Here is a 20,540-nt window from a genome sequence, read left to right on the forward strand (position 1 = left end):
AATCACACCATAACCAGTCTTTTACAATAACAAGAGAACAGTTAAAAATTCACCTGCTCCTGTTCACCATCAAAGTCGTCATCTTCTGCTCCTATGATTGGAGGTGCAATACGACTGGAGGGACTTCCAATACTGGATTGAGAGCCCTAGCATTGACAAAGGAAGAAACAAATAATAATCCAAGGAACTGCTCTTTTGACGAATGTGAATAAAACAAGGGCGTTCTGTTTAGTATTTTTATTCAGCTGATTAGTTTAGGATAAAAACAAGAACCGGTGATGTTTGTTTGTTATAATAACACTACTTAATTTATCCACATCATGTATGCTGCAAGGGTCTTTCTAAAATTACACCGCACTGAAATTCAGCAGTCAGAATTATGTAGCACAGTTATGGAAAATGATGTTCTGTATAATTTATCCTCAAAAAAAGGTATTTGAGCCATTACCCATATTTATACGTGTAGCAAGCACTGTATATGTGGTACATGGAGAATTATAGACCATTGTAAAGAACTACAGTGGAATATATGGGAAATATGTGTGAGAGATCAAGACATCATCAGGATCCTGTTTCTGTTCCACCTGGACTGACTCCTCTCAAAATAATAGGGTGTCTTACATCAACTGCCCAACAGATCAGAGCAGAACATGCTAATTCTTGCTTCAGCAGAGCTGGTTGTTTGCAGGATTTGTTTTCATTTTAAGTGATCTGTTCTTGATGCAATGATATGCCTTACATCCTTACCCAATCACAAAAGTCTTTGGAGAAGTCACTGTTAGTGGCCTATGACTTCAATGCATGGTGCTACCAGCCAACATCTATCTACCAGCTCAGTAACTCCATCCTGGCTCAGATCAGACCCCCTCACTGCTGAACTTCTGGTGTTTGATGAAGAACTTTTGTTATTGTTTATTTTTATTTCAGTGAGTATTTCAAGTAATCCAAGTTTGTCTAATTTTAACTGGTTTCAGCTATATAGTATCTCTTTTGTAGCCTTATACCATTGCTTAGATACTATGTTGCTAAGCACTATATAAATGGTTGCGATATAAATGAATGAGTAGTATGTTTATAAAATGTTGTCAACCACTCTGCGGATTGCAGTAAAAAAAGTGGGGTATAAACATAGAGGGAAAACACAAATTATCTTCCTTAATGGCAAGGCAGAACTAACCCAAGCACTGCTAGAGTTTGCCCCTCAAGTTCAAGGGCACTCAAAGAAAAGGACAAAACACTTCAAACCCACATGCTGCAATCCTTGCTCATTAAGTTATATAATCCTTCTAACTAAGTACACAGAAGACATCCACAAGGGCCCATAGCTGCTGTTCAATGCACAAACCAATAGCTGAGTCAGACCATTAATCTATCTAACCCAGCACTATCAATGAACTGGCAACTGCTCTCATGAGGAAGCCCTACTTTCTCATATCCTTTTAACTGAAAATGCTGAGGACTGAACCTAGGAATGTCTGTCTGTGCTCTGGCACAGACCTATTAGCCCCTCCCTTAAGCCTTGCGTTGAGTGGCAATTCTCAATTGATTACAACAAGGGAGTTGCTCTCTGATAAATACAAAATCCTGGCTGGCACATTAGGAAGCATTCAACAAAAGACAATAAAATAAATGAATGAAATCTCTTGTTTCTTAACACAAATTTCTCAACAGCCTTGATTTCTATAAAGATGAATTTCTACAAAAAATGAATTCCAGCTTAAAGTGTCATCTGAAAAGACTGGAACCAATTCACATCTAAAGAATAAGGAAAATAGAAGAATAACAGGGACTCTTGACACTGAGGCTATACCAGAAGTTGCTATCTAAATCTTCATGGTTGCTGTGGTTGTTGTTGCCATTCCTGTCTTGAGAGACAATGCAGTGCACCTCCAAGGGTGAAGTCAAACCGCTGCATTAGCTACACCAAAGGGATCTCCTTGGGGCCAAGCTTCAGTAGTGTGTATGGAGGTCCTGGACTGCCCAGATGACAAGACCTCTCTCCTGTCATCACTAATGTGGTCCAAAGGAAAGCAGAGCAATACATCTGTTGCAGGAGCTGCCAGAAGGAGGCAACCAAGGTGCCATCCAACCGGCTTAGGGACTCTGCTCCGGATTTGCGTAGGGTTTACTCCTCAGCCTTTTCTTCTCTTGAATATATCCCACGAGGCAGCAGAGGTTTAGGATAAGACTTTTCCTTCTCCTAGATAGGCTACTTTCCCAAGTTGAAGAGCCCCACCTGCCCCTCACTTCCTTCTACAGCACATGCAAAAACCTTCTTGACTGTTGGACCCACAACTGGTCTCATCCACTCAATCCACCATTGCCTGTCTTTGCATGTAACAGAAGTTCCTAACTCACTGAGAGTTTGAGACCCATCAACTACCCTCACCTGATTTAGCCGGCCAGTCATAGCAGTTTCCCAGGGTGTGGCCACTGTCACATGCTGACAGTTTCTAGGAGCCACTGGTGAAAGCTGAGTGCAGGGTGGGAACCAAAGATGGACAAACAACCCCAGAAGGAGCCATACATGTCCCACACTAGAGATACTACCCCTCCCCTAACACCTCATACACCCAAAATCTTTATCATACACTCACAGTATCTTGTGTCTCACTCTTCTCTGGGCTCTCATCCAGATAGATTGGTTCCTTCAGGCCACCCCGGGGACTCTGGGAAGAACAAAGAGAGAAAGTTTTCTTCTCAGTGCTTGCAGAATCAAAAAATGAGAACAAACAAGAAAGGATGATCCCATGACTCCTGCAATCATACACTTGTAAAGTATACATCAGAGCTAAAACAACATTAATGGGCACCACCAGCATCATATAGTGTATATGAGTAACCAAGTTCTATATTCTTCTGCAATAAAGCAGAACTTGTTAAGGCAGCATACGGAGGATGTTAAAGAATAGTATAGTATCCTCCCCGAGATACTGTTATCTCAAAATCATTTGGCCTTAAAATCTCATTGGGACATGAAAGAGAAACAAACTTAATTTTAGACATAGAGCCTTCATGATTTCTGGCTTGCTCCTCTTTCTAAACACTGTTTTCAAAAAAACACAGCTGGCAACACAATCTTGCACAAGTCTACCAAGATGTAAGATCCACCTAGTTTTGCTGGACTTATTCCCAGCAAGTATAGGATTGTGGCCAAAAATGCACCTCAGTATTAAAAAGATAATCAAAGTGGCCAAATGATCCACTATTTAACTGTAATTGTTTATACAACGCTAATACTTCATCTTAACCATGAGAAGCCTACAAGAAATCTTATGCAAATCTCTCTAAGAATTTTGCCTCCTTTGGAGGCAAGCTATGCTGTGGTTTGGGGGGTTTTTATGCCTAGTATCCCAACCAACTTTTTATTAAATCCTCATTTTTCTCTCAAAATTATATTTACCAAAATGGTGTGCATGCACATGTACACACACTTACTTGAAAGTTTAGGTAAATAACTGTTCAACTACTTTCTTAGAGTAAAGAGAAGAGCCTCCATTTCTGGTAAATTCCAAATTGCATTCATTTTTAAAGCTGGATTATGGTCCTAAATTGAGAGTCTTCATTCATTCAACCTGAAAATGCCCAGTGATACCAAAGGCTACTAAAACGTCATTTAATAGCAATCATGTTTCAAAAGTAAATGGAAAGGGAACATCAGCCTCCTCCCCAAAAAGACCGGTACAGAATTATAAGCTTTAGACTCCCTCCCCCCATCAATTACTCACTGCTTATGAACTTTGTAGAAGTCATATAAATAACATTTCCTATTTGTAACATGTACAACTTGTTTTAATAAAGAAAATCATGGCAGAATAATGTACGTGTAGCCTAACATGAAAAGTGTATATGTGTGTATATCAAGTATTGTCCTATTTGTATAAATGTATAATAATGCATTTACAAAAATAATTTAAAAACCTCTGCATTTGTTAAAGTCTGGTGTATGTACTTTGATTGCTGCCTCAGAGACAATCCTCTACATTTACAGTATGGAGATCTTGAGGGAATAGCTCATTCAAAATGGGTTGCTGTGTGCCTTCACAGCATGCAGCAATCAATCGTAATAAGTGTATTTTGCTTGGCAGTGGGGTGTCAGGAAAAAAATCACTCTGTTCTGCTCAGGTGAGGAAAAAAATGAAAGAGAGGTGTGGTGGGTAAGAGACCACCCACTGAAATTCCACAAACATGGCAAGCCATCCACTGCCCCTGCAATGCACTAATGAACTTCCACAGCAGCAATGACTGCAGATGATTATGCTATTTTTGCTTATCAGATTCTCTGCAGAAAGGGGAAATCTGAATTGAAGCTGAAAGGGGGTTATACTGTGATGATGGCATTGTAAGAATGCTGGGGCTGGGACTGGGTGTACAAACAGCAGCAATTCAGCAGCAACTCCACAAAAAAACTCCTGTCTGAAAGCATTCCAAGTATACAGCTTCAAAGTACTTGCTTCTGCCAGGTTAGGAATCTAGTGTTCACATCTGTGTGGCACCATTCATAAACATATGCCAGTAATTAAAACTATCAAGTTTACAATAGTGTCACAGATTTTAAAAAGTCACTATTTAAAAAATTAGGTGATGGAGGGGAGGGGAGTGAGGTAACGTAAGACAGTCACTACCCAAAAAAGAAAGTATCATTAAGTTCTCTTGCTGGAGACCTCGAGATATATTAACCTAGGCTAGTATGCAATGGTTTAGGTTGCCCTGAGCCCTACCCAAATATTTCAATTCACAAAAAAAACAGTTGGAAAGGGACTGAGATGTCTGTGGTAGGAATCAAGCTCCTGCCCCTTCCCTTTAATGGCAAATTGCCCCTAAAAGTTTGAGTCATTCTAACCACAAAATGGCTTCTAACATGTTCTGAAAGGTACTGTTATTCCCCTTGGTTCTCTAGGAGAGGCCAGCACTGCTGTTCTCTGCACAGAAACTGGGTGCATGCCAGGAAACCCCGGGCTTGAAAAATATGGCACTCCTTCTCCAGGCTGCCAATGAAGACTCACACAGCAGGCTTCCATACAACATTGGATTCTGTCCTCACACCTTTCTTTCTAAGTATGCAGACTAACAGCTTAAACATCTGAAAGGTAGGAGAGGCAACAGGAAGAATACAGAAGCAGGAATTATTTGTGGGATCAAAACTGGGCTTGAAAAGGTAGGTTCAAATTCCTGCTAGGCCAGGAGGCTCACAGGGTCATCTTGGTCAAGTCACTCACTCATTTAAACCCACCTCTTAAGATTTTTTTTTTGCACATAAAGCCACCTGGCACTCTTTGGAGGAAGGCAGGAGAAACAGGATAGAAACAGCAATTTTTAAGGGGGATGTCAAGTGACATGGACACTAAAACCACCACAACTCTTTCAAACTGGGTCTCACTTGCTTCTATCAGAAGAGGATTGGTTGCCTTCCAAATACAAGATACTGGCCAAGACAAAACTCACTAATCAAATCACATGTTGCTTCAAGCAAAGTGCTCACCTCAGCTGCGTCACTATTTAACTGGGAGCCATCACCAAAACTGCAGTCTCCTTTGTTCAGCCCATCCCCACTCTCAGTCTCTACCTCGCTGATCTGCAATGACTCTGCCACAGACTTGGAAGATAAAACTCCATCCTGTAAATAAACAGACAGGGGTAAGAAACACCAAGCACCCCATATAGTGATGTTTTAACAAAAATTTTAAAAGAGTGAGCTATATCAGAAGAGGGACATGTAAAATTTTGCAGGTTCCTGATGAGAACTATGCAAAACACATCTTGGCCTCTAATTTAAGGGCTCCCCAAAACTTTACAAAAAGGCCAGGCATCTGCATACAGCTATATTTAACCCTACTAAACCATTTGAACAAAGTATGTGTGTAATTACTCATAAAAAGGCTTTAAATCCTCTGCATAATGATCTCCTCATCAATCATCAGTTTCTATGAGCTCAATCAGAAATGAGACCAAGCTTTAACTTGTGTGTACTTTAATTTACTGCACTCAGAGAACACTGCAAGCTTGTGCAAACCGGCACAGACAGAGCTGGGAACAGTTTCCGCCTCCCACACAACATTCCCTTCTAGGATAGTCTGATCAAGACTGCAAGAATTCCCATTACCTGAATAGAGCCTGTTGCCTTGGACAACTGTTCCTGCAGCTGAGGGATGTGCTTCTTGGCTTCCTGGATCTCCTTGAGCAGTTTTGGAGTGGGAGTGCGGCTGTAATCTTCTTGCAAGGACTAAAACAATTTAAAGATTTGGAGAATCATTCCATCATTATGATCCCCTGGTTTTATTTACAGGCAAAGTTTCAAATACTAATTAAGCCATGTTTTCAGCACCCACCTTATTCTTGTGACTGTAATTTGTTTTACACTGTTTTTTAATATTGAATGCTAAATTGTAAGAAATAAAAATAAATAAATACTATTCCTACTAATGCAGTCAGTTCAATGAGAGAATGTCGGAGACAAAAAGGGCTGAAGGTCACTGGGAAGCCACAGACAAGGACTCCTCAGCCTTGTAAAGATAAATTAGTTTGAATTGGTGAAGTACTCTGTAGTCTACAAAAATATGCCAGATATAAAATTACTAAAAACTTGTATATATACACACACATAATTCTGCAATTACACTGAAGACTAAAAACAATTCTATACAGGTTTCTATAGCCATTTGTCCCTTTCCCCTCCATATTAGCAACCAATGATTCAAGTTAATGTAATGGATGGGATAAGGAGGCAATGTGCCTCCCAAATCTGAAAATAAATTAACTTGAAACATTGCCTAAGAATAGTAAACTGCACTAATATTCACTTCACTTTCTGTGACTTTTTGTTTCTCTAAGGCAGGGGTCGGCAAGGTTTACCTTGCCTGGAGTGGTTCACTCCAGTGGACATCCCTCTGTGGGCCAGATCGTGTGCGCGCATGCCCCCGCGATTTCCGGCGTCTGTGTCGACATGATTTTCGGCACCGCGGAAGCGAGTCCCCAAGCCGCGGTGTGCCAGTTTAGCACAGCGTACAGGGACTCGCCAAGCAGGCAGCTCGGTTCGGAGGTGGCTCATGGGCCCATTAAATGACCCTGTGGGCCGCTTTTGGCCCATGGGCCTTAGGTTGCTGACCCCTGCTCTAAGGTAACATGAAGATGCCTGCCTGAGAAACATTCAGTGCAGACTTAATCTTAGAGCTTTCAAATGTACAATCATTCATGCATTGTGCTTGGGATTCAGGTGTTAAACCAGGTTAAATGGCCAATTTAGGAAGCAGCATTCTTTTTTCTCTCCAAAAGATTCCTCTTTGGTACCTGTAGCCTCTCCTGCTCCTTCTGAAGCATCTTCCTCAAAATCTCCACCTTCTGGCTATGAACAATATTATTTTCCTCCTGATAAGAAGAGAAGGCAAAACATAATTACAAGGCAAGTTCAACTGTTCTCAAATAGATCTTCTACAAAGTATTCTAAATTGCTCACAGTATGTTAAAACACATTATACCGTATTTTTCGCCCCATAGGACGCACTTTTCCCCCTCCAAAAATGAAGGGGAAATCTGGGTGCGTCCTATGGGGCGAATGCAGGCTTTCGCTGAAGCTTGGAGAGCGAGAGGGGTCGGTGCGCAGAGCGCCCCGCGCACCAGGCAGACATCCGCAGCGTGGGGAGCCCTGCAGGAGTTCTCCGCAGGGCTCCCCACGCTGCGGATAGCAGCCTGCCACCCGGCGGGTGGGGCGCCCTGAAGCAGAGCGCCCCGCGCGCCGGGCAGACATCCGCAGCGCGGGGAGCCCTGCAGGGTTCCCCACACTGCGGATAGCAGCCTGCCACCCAGTGGGTGGGGCGCCCTGAAGCAGAGCGCCCCGCGCGCCGGACAGACATCCGCAGCATGGGGAGCCCTGCAGGAGTTCCCCGCAGGGCTCCCCACGCTGCGGATAGCAGCCTGCCGCCTGAGGCAGACATCGGCCTGCCCCACAAGCTCGGAGGACAGCAGGGAGGCGCAGCACCGTTCCTTGACCTGGTTCGGCTTCCCCGACCTGCTTGGGGGGGGGGAATAAAGGAAAAAAAAATTTCCTTTATTTCCCCCCCAAAAAACTAGGTGCGTCCTATGGGACGGAGTGTCCTATGGGACGAAAAATACGGTTAGTTGTCCATACTTATTTTTGTATTTAAGACATCACAATCACTGGGCTAATTTTATTTCTTAGCAGGGACATGTTTGTTGCATTTTCATTATCATGTGATCCTCTCTCCTTGCCTTCAGCAGAGAATCAAATTTATGGATGACAGATGGGCTGGATAAAATACTATTTCAAGCAGCAGCATAACAGATCAACAGAAGTGCCACCCACTGCTATCCCAATTCTGCCTCTTTCCCATGCCTCCATATAAATACAACAATTTGAGTTCTGTGGCAATATGACTAGGCAGAGAAATATATATTGTACAGACTAATCAGATGCATCTCAGGACTTAAGTCTTTATTACCATTAGAGTGGTTGGGGCAGGACAAAGGACATTTTCATATCACATAGTCTAACCCACTTCTCCCCAAACCTGCTAGATCTTACCCCCATCAACACCGGGCTGGTAATTCTCTCTGTGTTTCCAGATGTTCCAGGTGAGTGTGGAGATGTCATGATGGGAGACATATGTCCAAATGCTACGGGATCCATCTCAGAATCAGCCAGGGGAATCTGGGGCGACCCAGGTGGGCGCCCTTGCACAGTGAGTGCTACATAGGAGCCCGCTGCAGAGAAAGGACAAAATGCCATTTATTTTTGGTCTTGTGACCATCTTGTATCCATCCAGAAAACAAACTTCTCACGCTAAGATATCTGCCAAGACTACCAACTGAGAGAACACATGCAAGCAAGCAAAACCCACTTTACCCATTAAGTATCGACCCAGGATTCCTAAAGTGTGATGCTTGTCAGGGTATTATGTAACATTAGAAAAGGTGCAACAAGAGGAAGCAGATTCCTTCTGTTTTCTCAAGCACCCACCACATATATACTTATGGCACTGGAGCACCAAACAATGTGTGCAGTACCACAGGAGCAGAGGAAAAAACAGGGTTGTCCTGGGCCAAATAATCCCTGTTTAAAGAAGTTGGTTATATGATCATTCCACCTGCTTCAGCTATAGTGCAGAGAATCAAGACAACTAAGCATGACAAGCACAGGTTTAATATCAACTGAATAATGTTGACAAGATGAAGAATTAAATGTGAAGGACTGTCAGATAAGCAACTTTTTCCCTAAGGTAAAGGTAAAGGTACCCCTGCCCGTACGGGCCAGTCTTGACAGACTCTGGGGTTGTGCGCCCATCTCACTTAAGAGGCCAGGGGCCAGCGCTGTCCGGAGACACTTCCGGGTCACGTGGCCAGCGTGACATCGCTGCTCTGGCGAGCCAGAGCCGCACACGGAAACGCCGTTTACCTTCCCGCTGGTAAGTAGTCCCTATTTATCTACTTGCACCCGGAGGTGCTTTCGAACTGCTAGGTTGGCAGGCGCTGGGACCGAGCAGCGGGAGTGCACCCCGCCGCAGGGATTCGAACCGCCGACCTTTCGATCGGCAAGCCCTAGGTGCTGAGGCTTTAACCCACAGCGCCACCTGCGTCCCATAACTTTTTCCCTAGCTTTTAACAAAACAAGCAGCGGAAGTCACCAGCTAGTCAAATAGGTTTAACTGTCTCATAGACTGTGAGAGTTTTAAAAAATTATTTATTATTATATATTAACATTTTTATACCGCCCTATACCGCAGGTCTCAAGGTACATACCCACAGGTTCATAGTTTTCCAAATTATGCCAGATTCCATTTAATACTATGATCCTGAAATGCACCCCAATGCCTTCAGACAGTAATAGAGCAGTATCATGGCTAGAATCCCATTACAAACTGTCCCCTGGCTCAACTCAGACAGTTCAACCTCCATGATTCAGCCCAGGGAGAACAATAGCAGTTTAATTTACTCACACTTTATCAGCTTCACCACCTCCAAATGGTTTGAGTGAGTTACCAGAGTCCCATTCACCTAGGAAGAGGTAATAGCAGTGTTAATTTGCGTTTTCAATTGTATATGACATGGGTCTTCCATGCTACAAAGCTAAACTGATTTCACTTCCTTCATGCCTTTTAACAAGAACTATGCTCCAACAGCATGATAGACAAGAATGCCCTGAAGTATCAAACTAAAACAGTAGAAGATTTTCATCACAGGCATCAGACATACAATTTAACAACAGATAAAACCTTTGAAGTCATACTCTTAGATTGTTTTAGAGCCAAATGTTCACTTAGCCAGTGTGGTGTAGTGGTTAAGAGCGGTAGACTCATAATCTGGGGAACCGGGTTCGCATCTCCGCTCCTCCACACGCAGCTGCTGAGTGACCTTGGGGTAGTAACACTTCTTTGAAGTCTCTCAGCCCCACTCACCTCACAGAGTGTTTGTTGTGGGGGAGGAAGGGAAAGGAGATTGTTAGGCGCTTTGAGACTCCTTTGGGTAGTGATAAAGCGGGATATCAAATCCAAATCCAAACTTGCTTGTGATTTTGATGGAGGACTGTATGAGAAACTGAAGTGAATTCTGGCTCTGCCCTCCTCTACACACACATACAAACACCAACTCTATGCTTAAAGACCTTTTTGTAGACATGAAATTGAAGCCTTGTGCAATGTACATCAGCTTATAAAGCAAGGTTATGAAACTAGAGTGCTGTACAAAAAAAAAGCATCTGGCAAAAAAATACCTCTTGCTCATTGCCAATTCTAAATATAGAAAAACACACAGTGTCTCAAATGTTCCTGGGAGGTAGATTTTGGCAAAACACTGTGATGACGACCACGGAAGCATTCTTGTCACTCTCCAGCAGCAATTTACTCTTCTAATGACACTAAATGTTCTCACCTTAATAATTCGGTCACCAGTTTGAACACCAGCCCGCATGGCTGCTCCATCTAAAGGGAAAAATCAGCCATTTAGAACTTAACACATTTTGTTCCCAGTGTTCTTCTACTCTAGTGTCCAAGCCAAACACACCTTTCCCTTTCTGTAAAGACTATGTATGCCAGTGGTGTCGAAACTTTTTTCAAAGAGGGCCAGATTTGATGAAGTGAAGGGCCATGAGGGCCAACCAAAGGGCCAACCAAAGCTGTTGAGTTTTTTTAAGGGTTGGAGTTGTTGAGCTTCTTTTATGATTGGAGTTGTTGAGGTTTTTTTAGGATTTTACCCCAGGAAATAAACTGCCGCAGGGGCTGGATTTAAACGACTGGAGGGCCGGATTAGGCCCCCAAATGGACTTTGGACATGCCTGATGTATGCTGTTCCAATGGCACATGTTGTTCCCTACTGCAGACCATGCCAGACCATCACCAGCAGGACCCTCAAAACCTGCTTTGCTAGATTTCATAAGGAAGAAATGGACAGTCCACTTTTCTACCTACCTGCTTCTGTTTTGGGGCAGAATATACAGTGTAGGAGGTTACCATGCAGCTGCATCCAAGTCTTCATTCTGCCTTACAGAAGGAAGAGCTTTGCAACCTACCATTCCAAGAGCCTATATATTCTAGGAAACTGATGTGATTGGTTGCAAGTAGAGCCATAACTAATTAGTTTCCTTCATAGCAAAGACAATAAAGCACTTCTTTCAATTCAGTCTCTAGAGTTGAACTAGTATCCCAATATGCAATAAAGCAAGGCTTTATCCTCATGTAGGCCTCTATCGACTACAGACTAACTACTGGACTGTTTTTTGTCTCTAGCATACTTATGATCACTTCATAAGAGATTTATATACTTGGCAGAATATCTAAATACAAATTCTATGTACTGCATGTCAAATGTAGAACATCCTCCTTTTTCTATGCTTGTCCATTTTATATATATATATATATACAGAATTCGCAACCGAAATACACAGAAAGCTATTTTATACATGGGTATTGTTCCTCAAACACATAAATTCATATGAAAACTTAGTGCCCTTTTGCATGTTAGAATTTTAGTGGATACACATTACAATATTTGACCTATTTGCACTTCTGTAATGTGAAACAAAACAATCATGTTCATTTTACCTGTACACTACAAAAATAAACTGCTAATAACAAGGGTCAATGGAAGCTCTCTTTGCCATGTTTCTGAATGCATTGTAATGTGAAACATGCATATTCATGTTTCACACTACCAGGTAAAAGCCAAGCATAGGCAAACTCGGCCCTCCAGATGTTTGAGACTACAATTCCCATCATCCCTAGCTAACAGGACCAGTGGTCAGGGATGATGGGAATTGTAGTCCCAAACATCTGGAGGGCCGGAGTTTGCCTAAGCCTGGTACAAGCAGACACACATGTATTAACTACAACTGTAATACATGGAATTGCCCTGAACAAGCATCATCACCTTCTTTGACGGACTGCACAAAGACAGGATTGTCTCCACTGACGGTCAGCCCAAATCCATTTTCATCCCGCTGGATAATAACACAACGCTGGACAAGACCTGAATAGGGAAAAAATGAAAGAGACACAATATAGGCATCAAGCCAGAACCTCATTTTGGTAAGCGATAATTGCAACCTACAGAATGTGTGCAAAGGGAAGCTGCAGGGTGGACATGGAAGGAGGAAAGAACCAACAATGGGAGAGCAGGTCATAAGCAAGGTAATTACTAAAGCAGGTTGGCCATGCTTACAACATTGATCGCACAACACAGAAGTATAGTAAAGAAAGGTAAAGTACACTGGCACGTCAGCCAGTGTAACAACTAACAACAACCTTTAGAGAACAGGGCTACTTAATGATTCTTTTTATGAAAATAGATAAATTGTACTTTTCATTTTACAACAAACACAAAACATAAATTTGAATTATTCCACATCATATTTTGACTCCCCTCCCGTTTCTGCGGTTTCTTACATTTATGCTGTTTTTTCCTGCATTTCCAAGTTAACGGGCTATTTAATGATTCTGCACACTTGTTCTCTTTCCAATGATTTCTATACAGCACCTACAGTTGCCATAAAAACTGCTTCCCTTGCTAAAGCTGTGCACAGGCTCACCATCCTCAAGTTTGTACATTTCAAGGAGAGCATCCCAATATCAGGGAAATGGCCACCAAAAAGCTACCAAATTTGATACGCAGTGGGAATGGTAGTCCAAAACATATGGAGGGTACGACTCTCAACAACCTTGACCGTTGGCCATGCTGGTTTAGGCTGATGGGATCTGCAATTCACAACATCTGGAGAAAAGCAGAATGGATAACCCCACTCCAGATATTCAGATGGGCTGAACAAACCACACACTAAAAGCGTACCTTTTTTAAACACAAATAGCCTGGTAAAGTATTAAAAGCTGTAATGTAAAATTAACGTTTTAAATAAAGCCACAGAACTCACTGACTTGCCTATCTGTAATTAGTCTCCATTTCTAGGCTGATTGCAGAGGGTGGGGAGAGGTTCCCCTCTTTTCTAGCCAATAGGAAACACAGGCTACTGGCCTCATAGCAAACCAGTTTTAAAAACTGCCTTCTGCCAAACAGTTTGACAAATGAAGGCCAGAATGAATGTCTGTCAAGTGGTGGCACTGAATATAGTATTGTATTCCACGATTCACCTGATCTCCATAGGTGACTAGGAATTCCATGCAAGTAAAGGAATGGGCTAGCAACACATTCTCTAGGCACACAGATTTTTATCTTTCTGGTTATACATCTGAAGTTCAGTGTAAAACATTAATCATACTGGATGCAATCCAGATTTATCAGAATCAGCTGAGAGTTTGCCATTGCTTTCCAATCAAAAGTAGATTGCACAAGCAAGTAGCAAGCAACTTTAAAGCTTTGCCTTGTAGAAAATCCTTTATTCATCTTCCCAACTTCTCTTAAATATTGTTTTTACAACCTGCAGTTTCAAAAATGTGTATGAGATATTTATGAGGACAGATGAATAAAAGAGTAAGTTAAGATATGCAGGAAATGATGAAAATAAATGCAAAGAATCACAAAAAGAGGGGGAAGGGAGTCAAAGTTTAAAATGTTAGAATGTTTCTTGAATAACTGTAATGTATATAAATGAAAATTATAAATATTTTTTTAAGTACTGTTTTTACAGATTGCTTTTTCCTTGGATATTTGTTGCTTGTCTTTTAAATGCTGCAGTACATGTAGGAAGCAGCCCTATAACCAAGACAGGCCATTAGTCCAGCTATTTCCTTGCAGCGGGGGTTGGGGGAATAAAAATCCTGAGGTAAAATTCTGTTTCAGGTAATTGGCCAACTGGCTTGACATAAGAATCATGTAACAATAAATCAAAATTCAAGCGTTCAGTAAAAGAATACCAGCATTTCTATCAGTACAACCGACTATTTGTACAATGACACATGGGATAGGTGAGAAGAAGCAAAACCAAAATCATAGCCCTGTACAGAAGCAACAACTCAACAGTATTACAGCATTCTGAACTAATTATTAAGTAGAAATGTGTCAAGCATTCTGAGATTATTACAGTAGCAATAGCTCACACACTACTTGTAGAACTCAATCAATTCCATTTTTCCAGTGCTCAACTTATTTATTTATTCATTCATACATACATACATACATACATTCATACATACAATAGGTATAGGACTTGCTTCAAACATCTATTAATCTATTGTCATTACTCTATGAAGCAAACAGTATAGGGACCTCACCGTACAGGTTAGCGAAGTGGCATCCATGAGGTTTGGTCCCATTTTGATAATGCAATAAAAGCCTCCCACAAAAATTCTGAGGATTATAAAAAAAGGTTCAAACTTATGCATTGTTTTACCTAAGAGGCAATTGCCTTGAGGCATGCTGATGTGGTTTGAGTTATTGGTCCAACCACACTGCCAAGGTAATATGTGAAGTTTCCCAGGACACAACTGGAGAGAGGTGGTATCCTGCATTTATGGCACAAGACACCACTTTCTTCTCCTCATCTCCAATTCTTTAATATGATTAGTATCTCTAAGTCTCATTTCAAAATACAATGCCAAAGGGAAGGAAAGAGCAGGATTTACAGGACATGCCACTTCATTCAAAAATTGCATGACAGATTTTTGGTTTTTACTTTCCTAGTAAAACTCTTCTCAATTACAAGTTTTAACATTCCATTGCAGAGGTCAGACAGATCCATACCCTGTGCGCATTCGCTTAAACTTCTGTTCCAATGATGACACAGTAATTTAAAAAAATAATAATCAACACAGCACTCCTTTACTTATGATATCTGGTACAAAATTCACCTATTCTGCCACTCCATCCCCCACTTTAGTCACAGCTATCATCAGTTTGTGGGCACTGAGCAGTCAGCCCTGCTGTTATTATGCTCAAGTTATTGTTATGGATGTAACACAGCTGGCAGCATCCATGATCATTTTTGCTCCTTGTTCTTGCTACAACTGCAAGGACGTAGAAGGCGTAAAATGGGGGAAAGGAGCAGTACAATATATAGAGACTCCTTTAGCATCCATTTAGGCCACAGAAAAAAATGGCATTATAAAATATAGACATGTAAGCTCCCCATCCCCCAAAAAAATATAGAAAAAGATTTTAGGACTAAGAATCTCAGATTTCGTTTTATGCAACAGAAATGTTTTGCAAAAATTCATAAAGCTGAATAAAGAAAATTGTTGAGGGGAGGGTCAACAAAGTCTAATTGAGTCATCCTCAACCCCCAAATTATCTGCCATGAACATGAGGTGGCCAAGCTTTCCTGGAACAAAAACTACAATTTATGCAAAGAACCTGATATCAATACTCATTCCTTGAACCTCTTAAATGTCTGAAATTACAGGTATTGAGAAACAGACCACAGCAATAGTCACTACAACACAGAGATTCAATGTGAAGGTACCAAACTCTGCTATGGAGCTATTTCTCCAAAACAGAAAAAAAAATGTTTAGTTTTCATCAGCTGAATATATGAGAAACTGGAGATATTTAAAAAGTAGAATGCAAAACACATCTTGTATTATCCAGGAGTTTAAAACCACAGTCCCTGTTTATGTTTTATGTTATATCTCATTTCATAACCAATCAAGGATTGTGAACTTCTCTCTCATTCAAAACAAGCATCTCAACAGCTCTCACCTTAAAAGGGTAACTGCAACACCTCTAATCAATTTTACCTGTTCAAGACATTTCCTTAGTAATATCCAAAGACAAGCAAAAGAGGCTGCAGTCATATAAAGCATAGCATTCTCCACTTACAGGCTCTTAAATAGCTTGACCCCATCCAAAACAAATATTGCAAACTTTTCCACACAAATTACACCACCAGTAGGAAGAGGGGGGAGGGGAGGAAGAGAGCCAGCACAGCAAAATAAAGGAAAGGAATGGGAGCTACACAGATAAATCCTAACCAAAGACAGAGTTTCTGCAGGAAGTATGAGAGGAAGCAGAAAGGCTTGGGTTAGGAAATCATGTTTCACTATACATTCATGAAAAGCCAAGGCACACAGTAAAGGCAGGGGAAACAAAATTTAAGATGGATCCCAAAAGGCACACAACACATTTCCTGTAATCAAGACAGATTAATTGGTTACTTCACAGAAAAACTGATGGCAGTGGAAAGTTTCCACTACTGAAGTTTTGAATGATACTTAGATCAGTATTCAATACAACTAGCACTGGGATTTCTTCTGACCTCTAAGGTAACAATATTGTTATTCCTCCTTTTTGTATATAGCAGAAGGACATGCAAATAGCTGCAGGGGAGGGGGAACCCCTCTCCCAAAGGGGATTACTTCAATATAGTCAGCTCTTCTATAGTATTTCAAAGAGAAGTACAAGCTATATGTTAGTGCCATGTTGGATAAGGCCAACACAAATTGCAGTCCAAAACTCTGGAGGGCACCAGGTTGGCCAAGGTTGCTTTAGAGCAGTAGTTTCCAAATGGGGGTCTGTGAACCCAGGGGGTCTCCACAATCTACCCAAGGGTCTGTGGCGTCATTCACATAACAAAAACTACCATAAAGATATCAGAATTTTCAAACATATGGGGTCCTTGGCTTGGATTTTGAAAAACAGGGGGTCCACAGTACATAGCAAACTGGGAACCACTGCTTTAGAGGGCTCAGCAGCTACCACTATGGCTGCTACTTAAATTCCTTTTTAAGGAACCACACAAGAATGAATTAGCTGTGGAGAGTTTGCATATGCATAGTTTGGAAAAAGATAGCAAAAACCATGCCTCACTGTTCATTCCATCCCACAGTGCAGTTCAGCATAGCAAAACTGATGAGGACAATTCTGCAGCAGGGAACAATTAGTTCAGCAAACCAGTACATAAATCATAACAAGACTGGACCCTTTAATTTGTTATTTTTCTAGAGAAAGCATGAGATTTCTTCCAAAGTGCATTAAAGCTAGAAACTGAAACAACTTATCTAGAAAGAAATGGTTTTGAAAAGAATTCAAGTGCTAAAACAACAACTACAGTGAAACAAGGTAACAAGTGATTATACTGCGTTCAAGTTGAGATCATTATCAGAAGGTTTTGTGCCAACATACATATAAGGAGGTGGTGGAATCTAGGCAAGGAAAGCGGTAGGAACACTGATATTAAAGAATCTTAACAGTTTTGGATTTACCCATTTTAAAAAGGTCTGATCATTCACAAGACAAGTAGCAGAACAGAAATTAGGGGGTAGAAATTATACCTGATGTGGAGCATGCCTATTATAAGGTTAACTGAAGTTTTAATATTTTCAGTTACAAAACTATCCATGCTGTTCTAATGGTTCTATGCAATTAGCTGTCAATCTTAGGTATGGTAAGGATATCCATTTCTCTAAGGAAAACTCAGCAAGAGATGCCCAAACAGTTGGAAAGTGAAATGACTGTAATTTCCTTCAAACAAAATGCAAATACATCCATATCAGTACCATATCCTGTATGGTCTGTAACTCAACCTATTCACAAACCTTTAAGCTGCTATTAGGTAAAGGTAAAGGGACCCCTGACTGTTAAGTCCAGTTGTGAATGACTTTGGGGTTGCAGTGCTCATCTCACTTTACAGGCCGAGGGAGCCGGTATTTTTCCGCTCCACAATTTTTCCGGGTCATGTGGCCAGCATGACTAAGCCGCTTCTGGCACAATGGAACACCAACACTAGAGCAACGCACAGAGATGCAGTTTACCTTCCTGCTGGAGCGGTAACTATTAATCTACTTGCATTTTTTGGGGTGGTTTCGAACTGCTAGGTTGGCAGGAGCTGGGGCCGAGCAACAGGAGCTCACCCCGTTGCAGGGATTCAAACCATCAACCTTTTGATCGGCAAGCCCAAGGCTCAGTGGTTTAGACCACAGCGCCACCCGTGTCCCTAAGCTGCTATTAGCTGACACTGATTCCTAAATATTCCAACCCCTAAAAAGGATTCCTATTAGGAAATGGAAGACAAAATAAAAGACATCTGGCTTTTACTACGCGAGTTAGTGTCCATCTGCCAAAAGCTTGCACACAGCAGCCACATTAAAAAGCTCAGTCCTTTTCCCTGCTGCAGAATAAGCCATGCATGGCAGGTAAAGGGCAGAGGCCCTGGGCACACAGAACAACAGCACAGAGCACACTGAACAAAGGCACAAGGCTGCAGTGGCTGCTTCAGCTTACCATACGTCTCGGATCTACTCTCCTCCGAGCTACACTTTGTCTTCCTGGAGGAGCTATCTGCACGAAAGCAGGAGAAAAAGATATAGGAAATATGGAGACCAACATGAAAAAAATTCATAAAAGTCAGAATGATTTGTATAATTGGGTTAATGCATGCAAAACACAAACAAGGTATGAGCAACACAGAGGTGATAACATTTTGAAATCAGAATGTGAATACCAGAGGTTTGAACAATACAGGTAACATCACACTGTAAGGTTCTTATAAGGAAGAAAATGTTAACACAATCCAGCTCTCTCTTTTCTATATCAACTACTGAATTGCATTTAATATGATCAACATCCAGGCCCTACTCTATAAAAACACCATATAATAAACGGGCTGCTCCCACCACTCTGGGGAATGGCATCAAGTTTTGAATCTAACTGTCTGTGAAATATTTTTGTTCCAGCCCTGCTACCCAAGTTCCCTATTTAAGCTAGAATCACATAATGTTTCATGGCAGTCGGAACAGATCATCACTACAACTTAGGATACAAAGGTGAAAGAATCCTGAACACCTACGATCAGAATGTTGTGGATGCAAATTTACATGTTATACTTTCACAAAAAAGAACTGGTACCAGCCCTCACTCTTAGAAATGGGATGAGCTTGTAACATAAAAATGGGTAGTACGTTCTTCCTGTGACAAATAAGTAGTTTTAAGCAGGGCAAATGAAGTAATGGATAGATATTTCTGTTTTCACTCACCCTCGTAAACAAACAGCGAAATAGGTTACAACTGTTTCAATTTTACAAAAGGGGAAATAAGTTATTATATAAATAGATAAATATATAATGATTATATTTACAATTATAGCAACCCAGCATAGACCACAGCTTAACTAGACAATGAATCCTGCTCTCCAAAATTCAAGCCCAACATGCTTGAACCCAGCCAGCATGAAGATGTAGTATAAATACCTGATTGACCTATCTTTGCATATCACATTCTGCAACCTTCAGAGTCACCTCTTACCTGCTGCATGATTTGGGGAAATAACAGGCTAAACAGTATGGTGCACAGACAAGAAGCAACACAACACATGGGGCCAAGAGGCTCACCCGCAAGCCAGTCATACAGTTAGGAGCACACAGCAGTCACTGGGTTAGTAGGTTGGGGTGGGTGGAACCTCCACATGCAGACTAATTTCCAAGACAGCAATAGACTCTGAATGCAACATAGATGGTCTACAAGTATAGGGAAAAAGAAAGAAAGTGAATAGCCATGTCCAGTTAAAGGTTTATAAAAATACAAAATGAGAAAGTACAACTTCACTCAGGAGACTGAAAAGAAGTTCTTCAGGTCACAAAGCCAAGTGATGTTTAAAATTCGCTCCACAGACAAAGAATAGCCTTAAGTGTAACCAATAATTTATCTAGACCAGTAATGTGCTACAGTCAGCTTTAGATTATTAAAAAAAAATAGCTATAAAACCTACCAAAGGGAGGTCCCCCAATACTGGTGGTTTAATAATGTTGTCCTAAAAATAGGTGAAGTGGGAAAAGAGATGCAAAGTTGTGCAGGATTTTGTACAACAAAACCCTCAGTAATACCCATTTTGGCGATGACTGCTAGTCATATGGTCTGCTCCTTTGCATTGCAGAAATATGCACGCAGATCAGCATAATCCCCATGTAGCTTGCAGTTGTGCCAAATCAGCAAGACTGGCACCTGCATAGTTACGGGCTGCAGCTGCTTTAAATAACTGTTTCCTAAAGCCTTAGGGATAAATGACATAGGATGTGCAACTGGATCTTCTAGTGTTTCCAAAACGCAACCACAATTTTGAGTATAGAAGGAGTGCTGGAGGAGACCACTGGTCCAATTAAAAAAAATGCAGCCACAGAAGACTTATTCAAAAACAGAAGTGTTTGGAGATCCAA

The 20,540-nt window shown here is 41.3% G+C and overlaps 1 protein-coding gene and 2 long non-coding RNA genes across 6 annotated transcripts in view; 2 read left to right on the forward strand and 1 right to left on the reverse strand.

Annotated features, from left to right (window-relative positions):
* Positions 1-20,540, forward strand: part of LOC307203804 — a 446,600-nt gene that overhangs the window by 105,236 nt on the left and 320,824 nt on the right. The window lies entirely within an intron of this gene.
* Positions 1-20,540, reverse strand: part of ARHGEF12 (Rho guanine nucleotide exchange factor 12) — an 88,744-nt gene that overhangs the window by 32,844 nt on the left and 35,360 nt on the right. For 2 of the 4 annotated variants that reach the window (XM_079954641.1, XM_079954640.1), the window contains exons 4-13: positions 18,613-18,669; positions 12,376-12,474; positions 10,882-10,931; positions 9,951-10,008; positions 8,540-8,718; positions 7,288-7,365; positions 6,104-6,223; positions 5,483-5,617; positions 2,598-2,669; positions 54-146 (exon numbers count right to left, since the gene is read on the reverse strand). In XM_079954641.1, the coding sequence (XP_079810767.1) occupies positions 54-146; positions 2,598-2,669; positions 5,483-5,617; positions 6,104-6,223; positions 7,288-7,365; positions 8,540-8,718; positions 9,951-10,008; positions 10,882-10,931; positions 12,376-12,474; positions 18,613-18,669 (941 nt within the window). Of the gene's footprint in view, positions 1-53; positions 147-2,597; positions 2,670-5,482; positions 5,618-6,103; positions 6,224-7,287; positions 7,366-8,539; positions 8,719-9,950; positions 10,009-10,881; positions 10,932-12,375; positions 12,475-18,612; positions 18,670-19,718; positions 19,845-20,540 lie in introns of all 4 variants that reach the window. The other 2 variants (XM_079954643.1, XM_079954642.1) reach the window with 2 other exon arrangements.
* On the forward strand, positions 172-7,361 carry LOC307203802. Its single transcript, XR_013833366.1, has 3 exons — positions 172-926; positions 4,901-5,090; positions 7,273-7,361. It is a non-coding gene; the product is annotated as an uncharacterized lncRNA (long non-coding RNA).

Source organism: Podarcis cretensis, assembly GCF_951804945.1.
Source record: "Podarcis cretensis genome assembly, chromosome: 15".
In the NCBI taxonomy this organism is placed as follows: domain Eukaryota; kingdom Metazoa; phylum Chordata; class Lepidosauria; order Squamata; family Lacertidae; genus Podarcis; species Podarcis cretensis.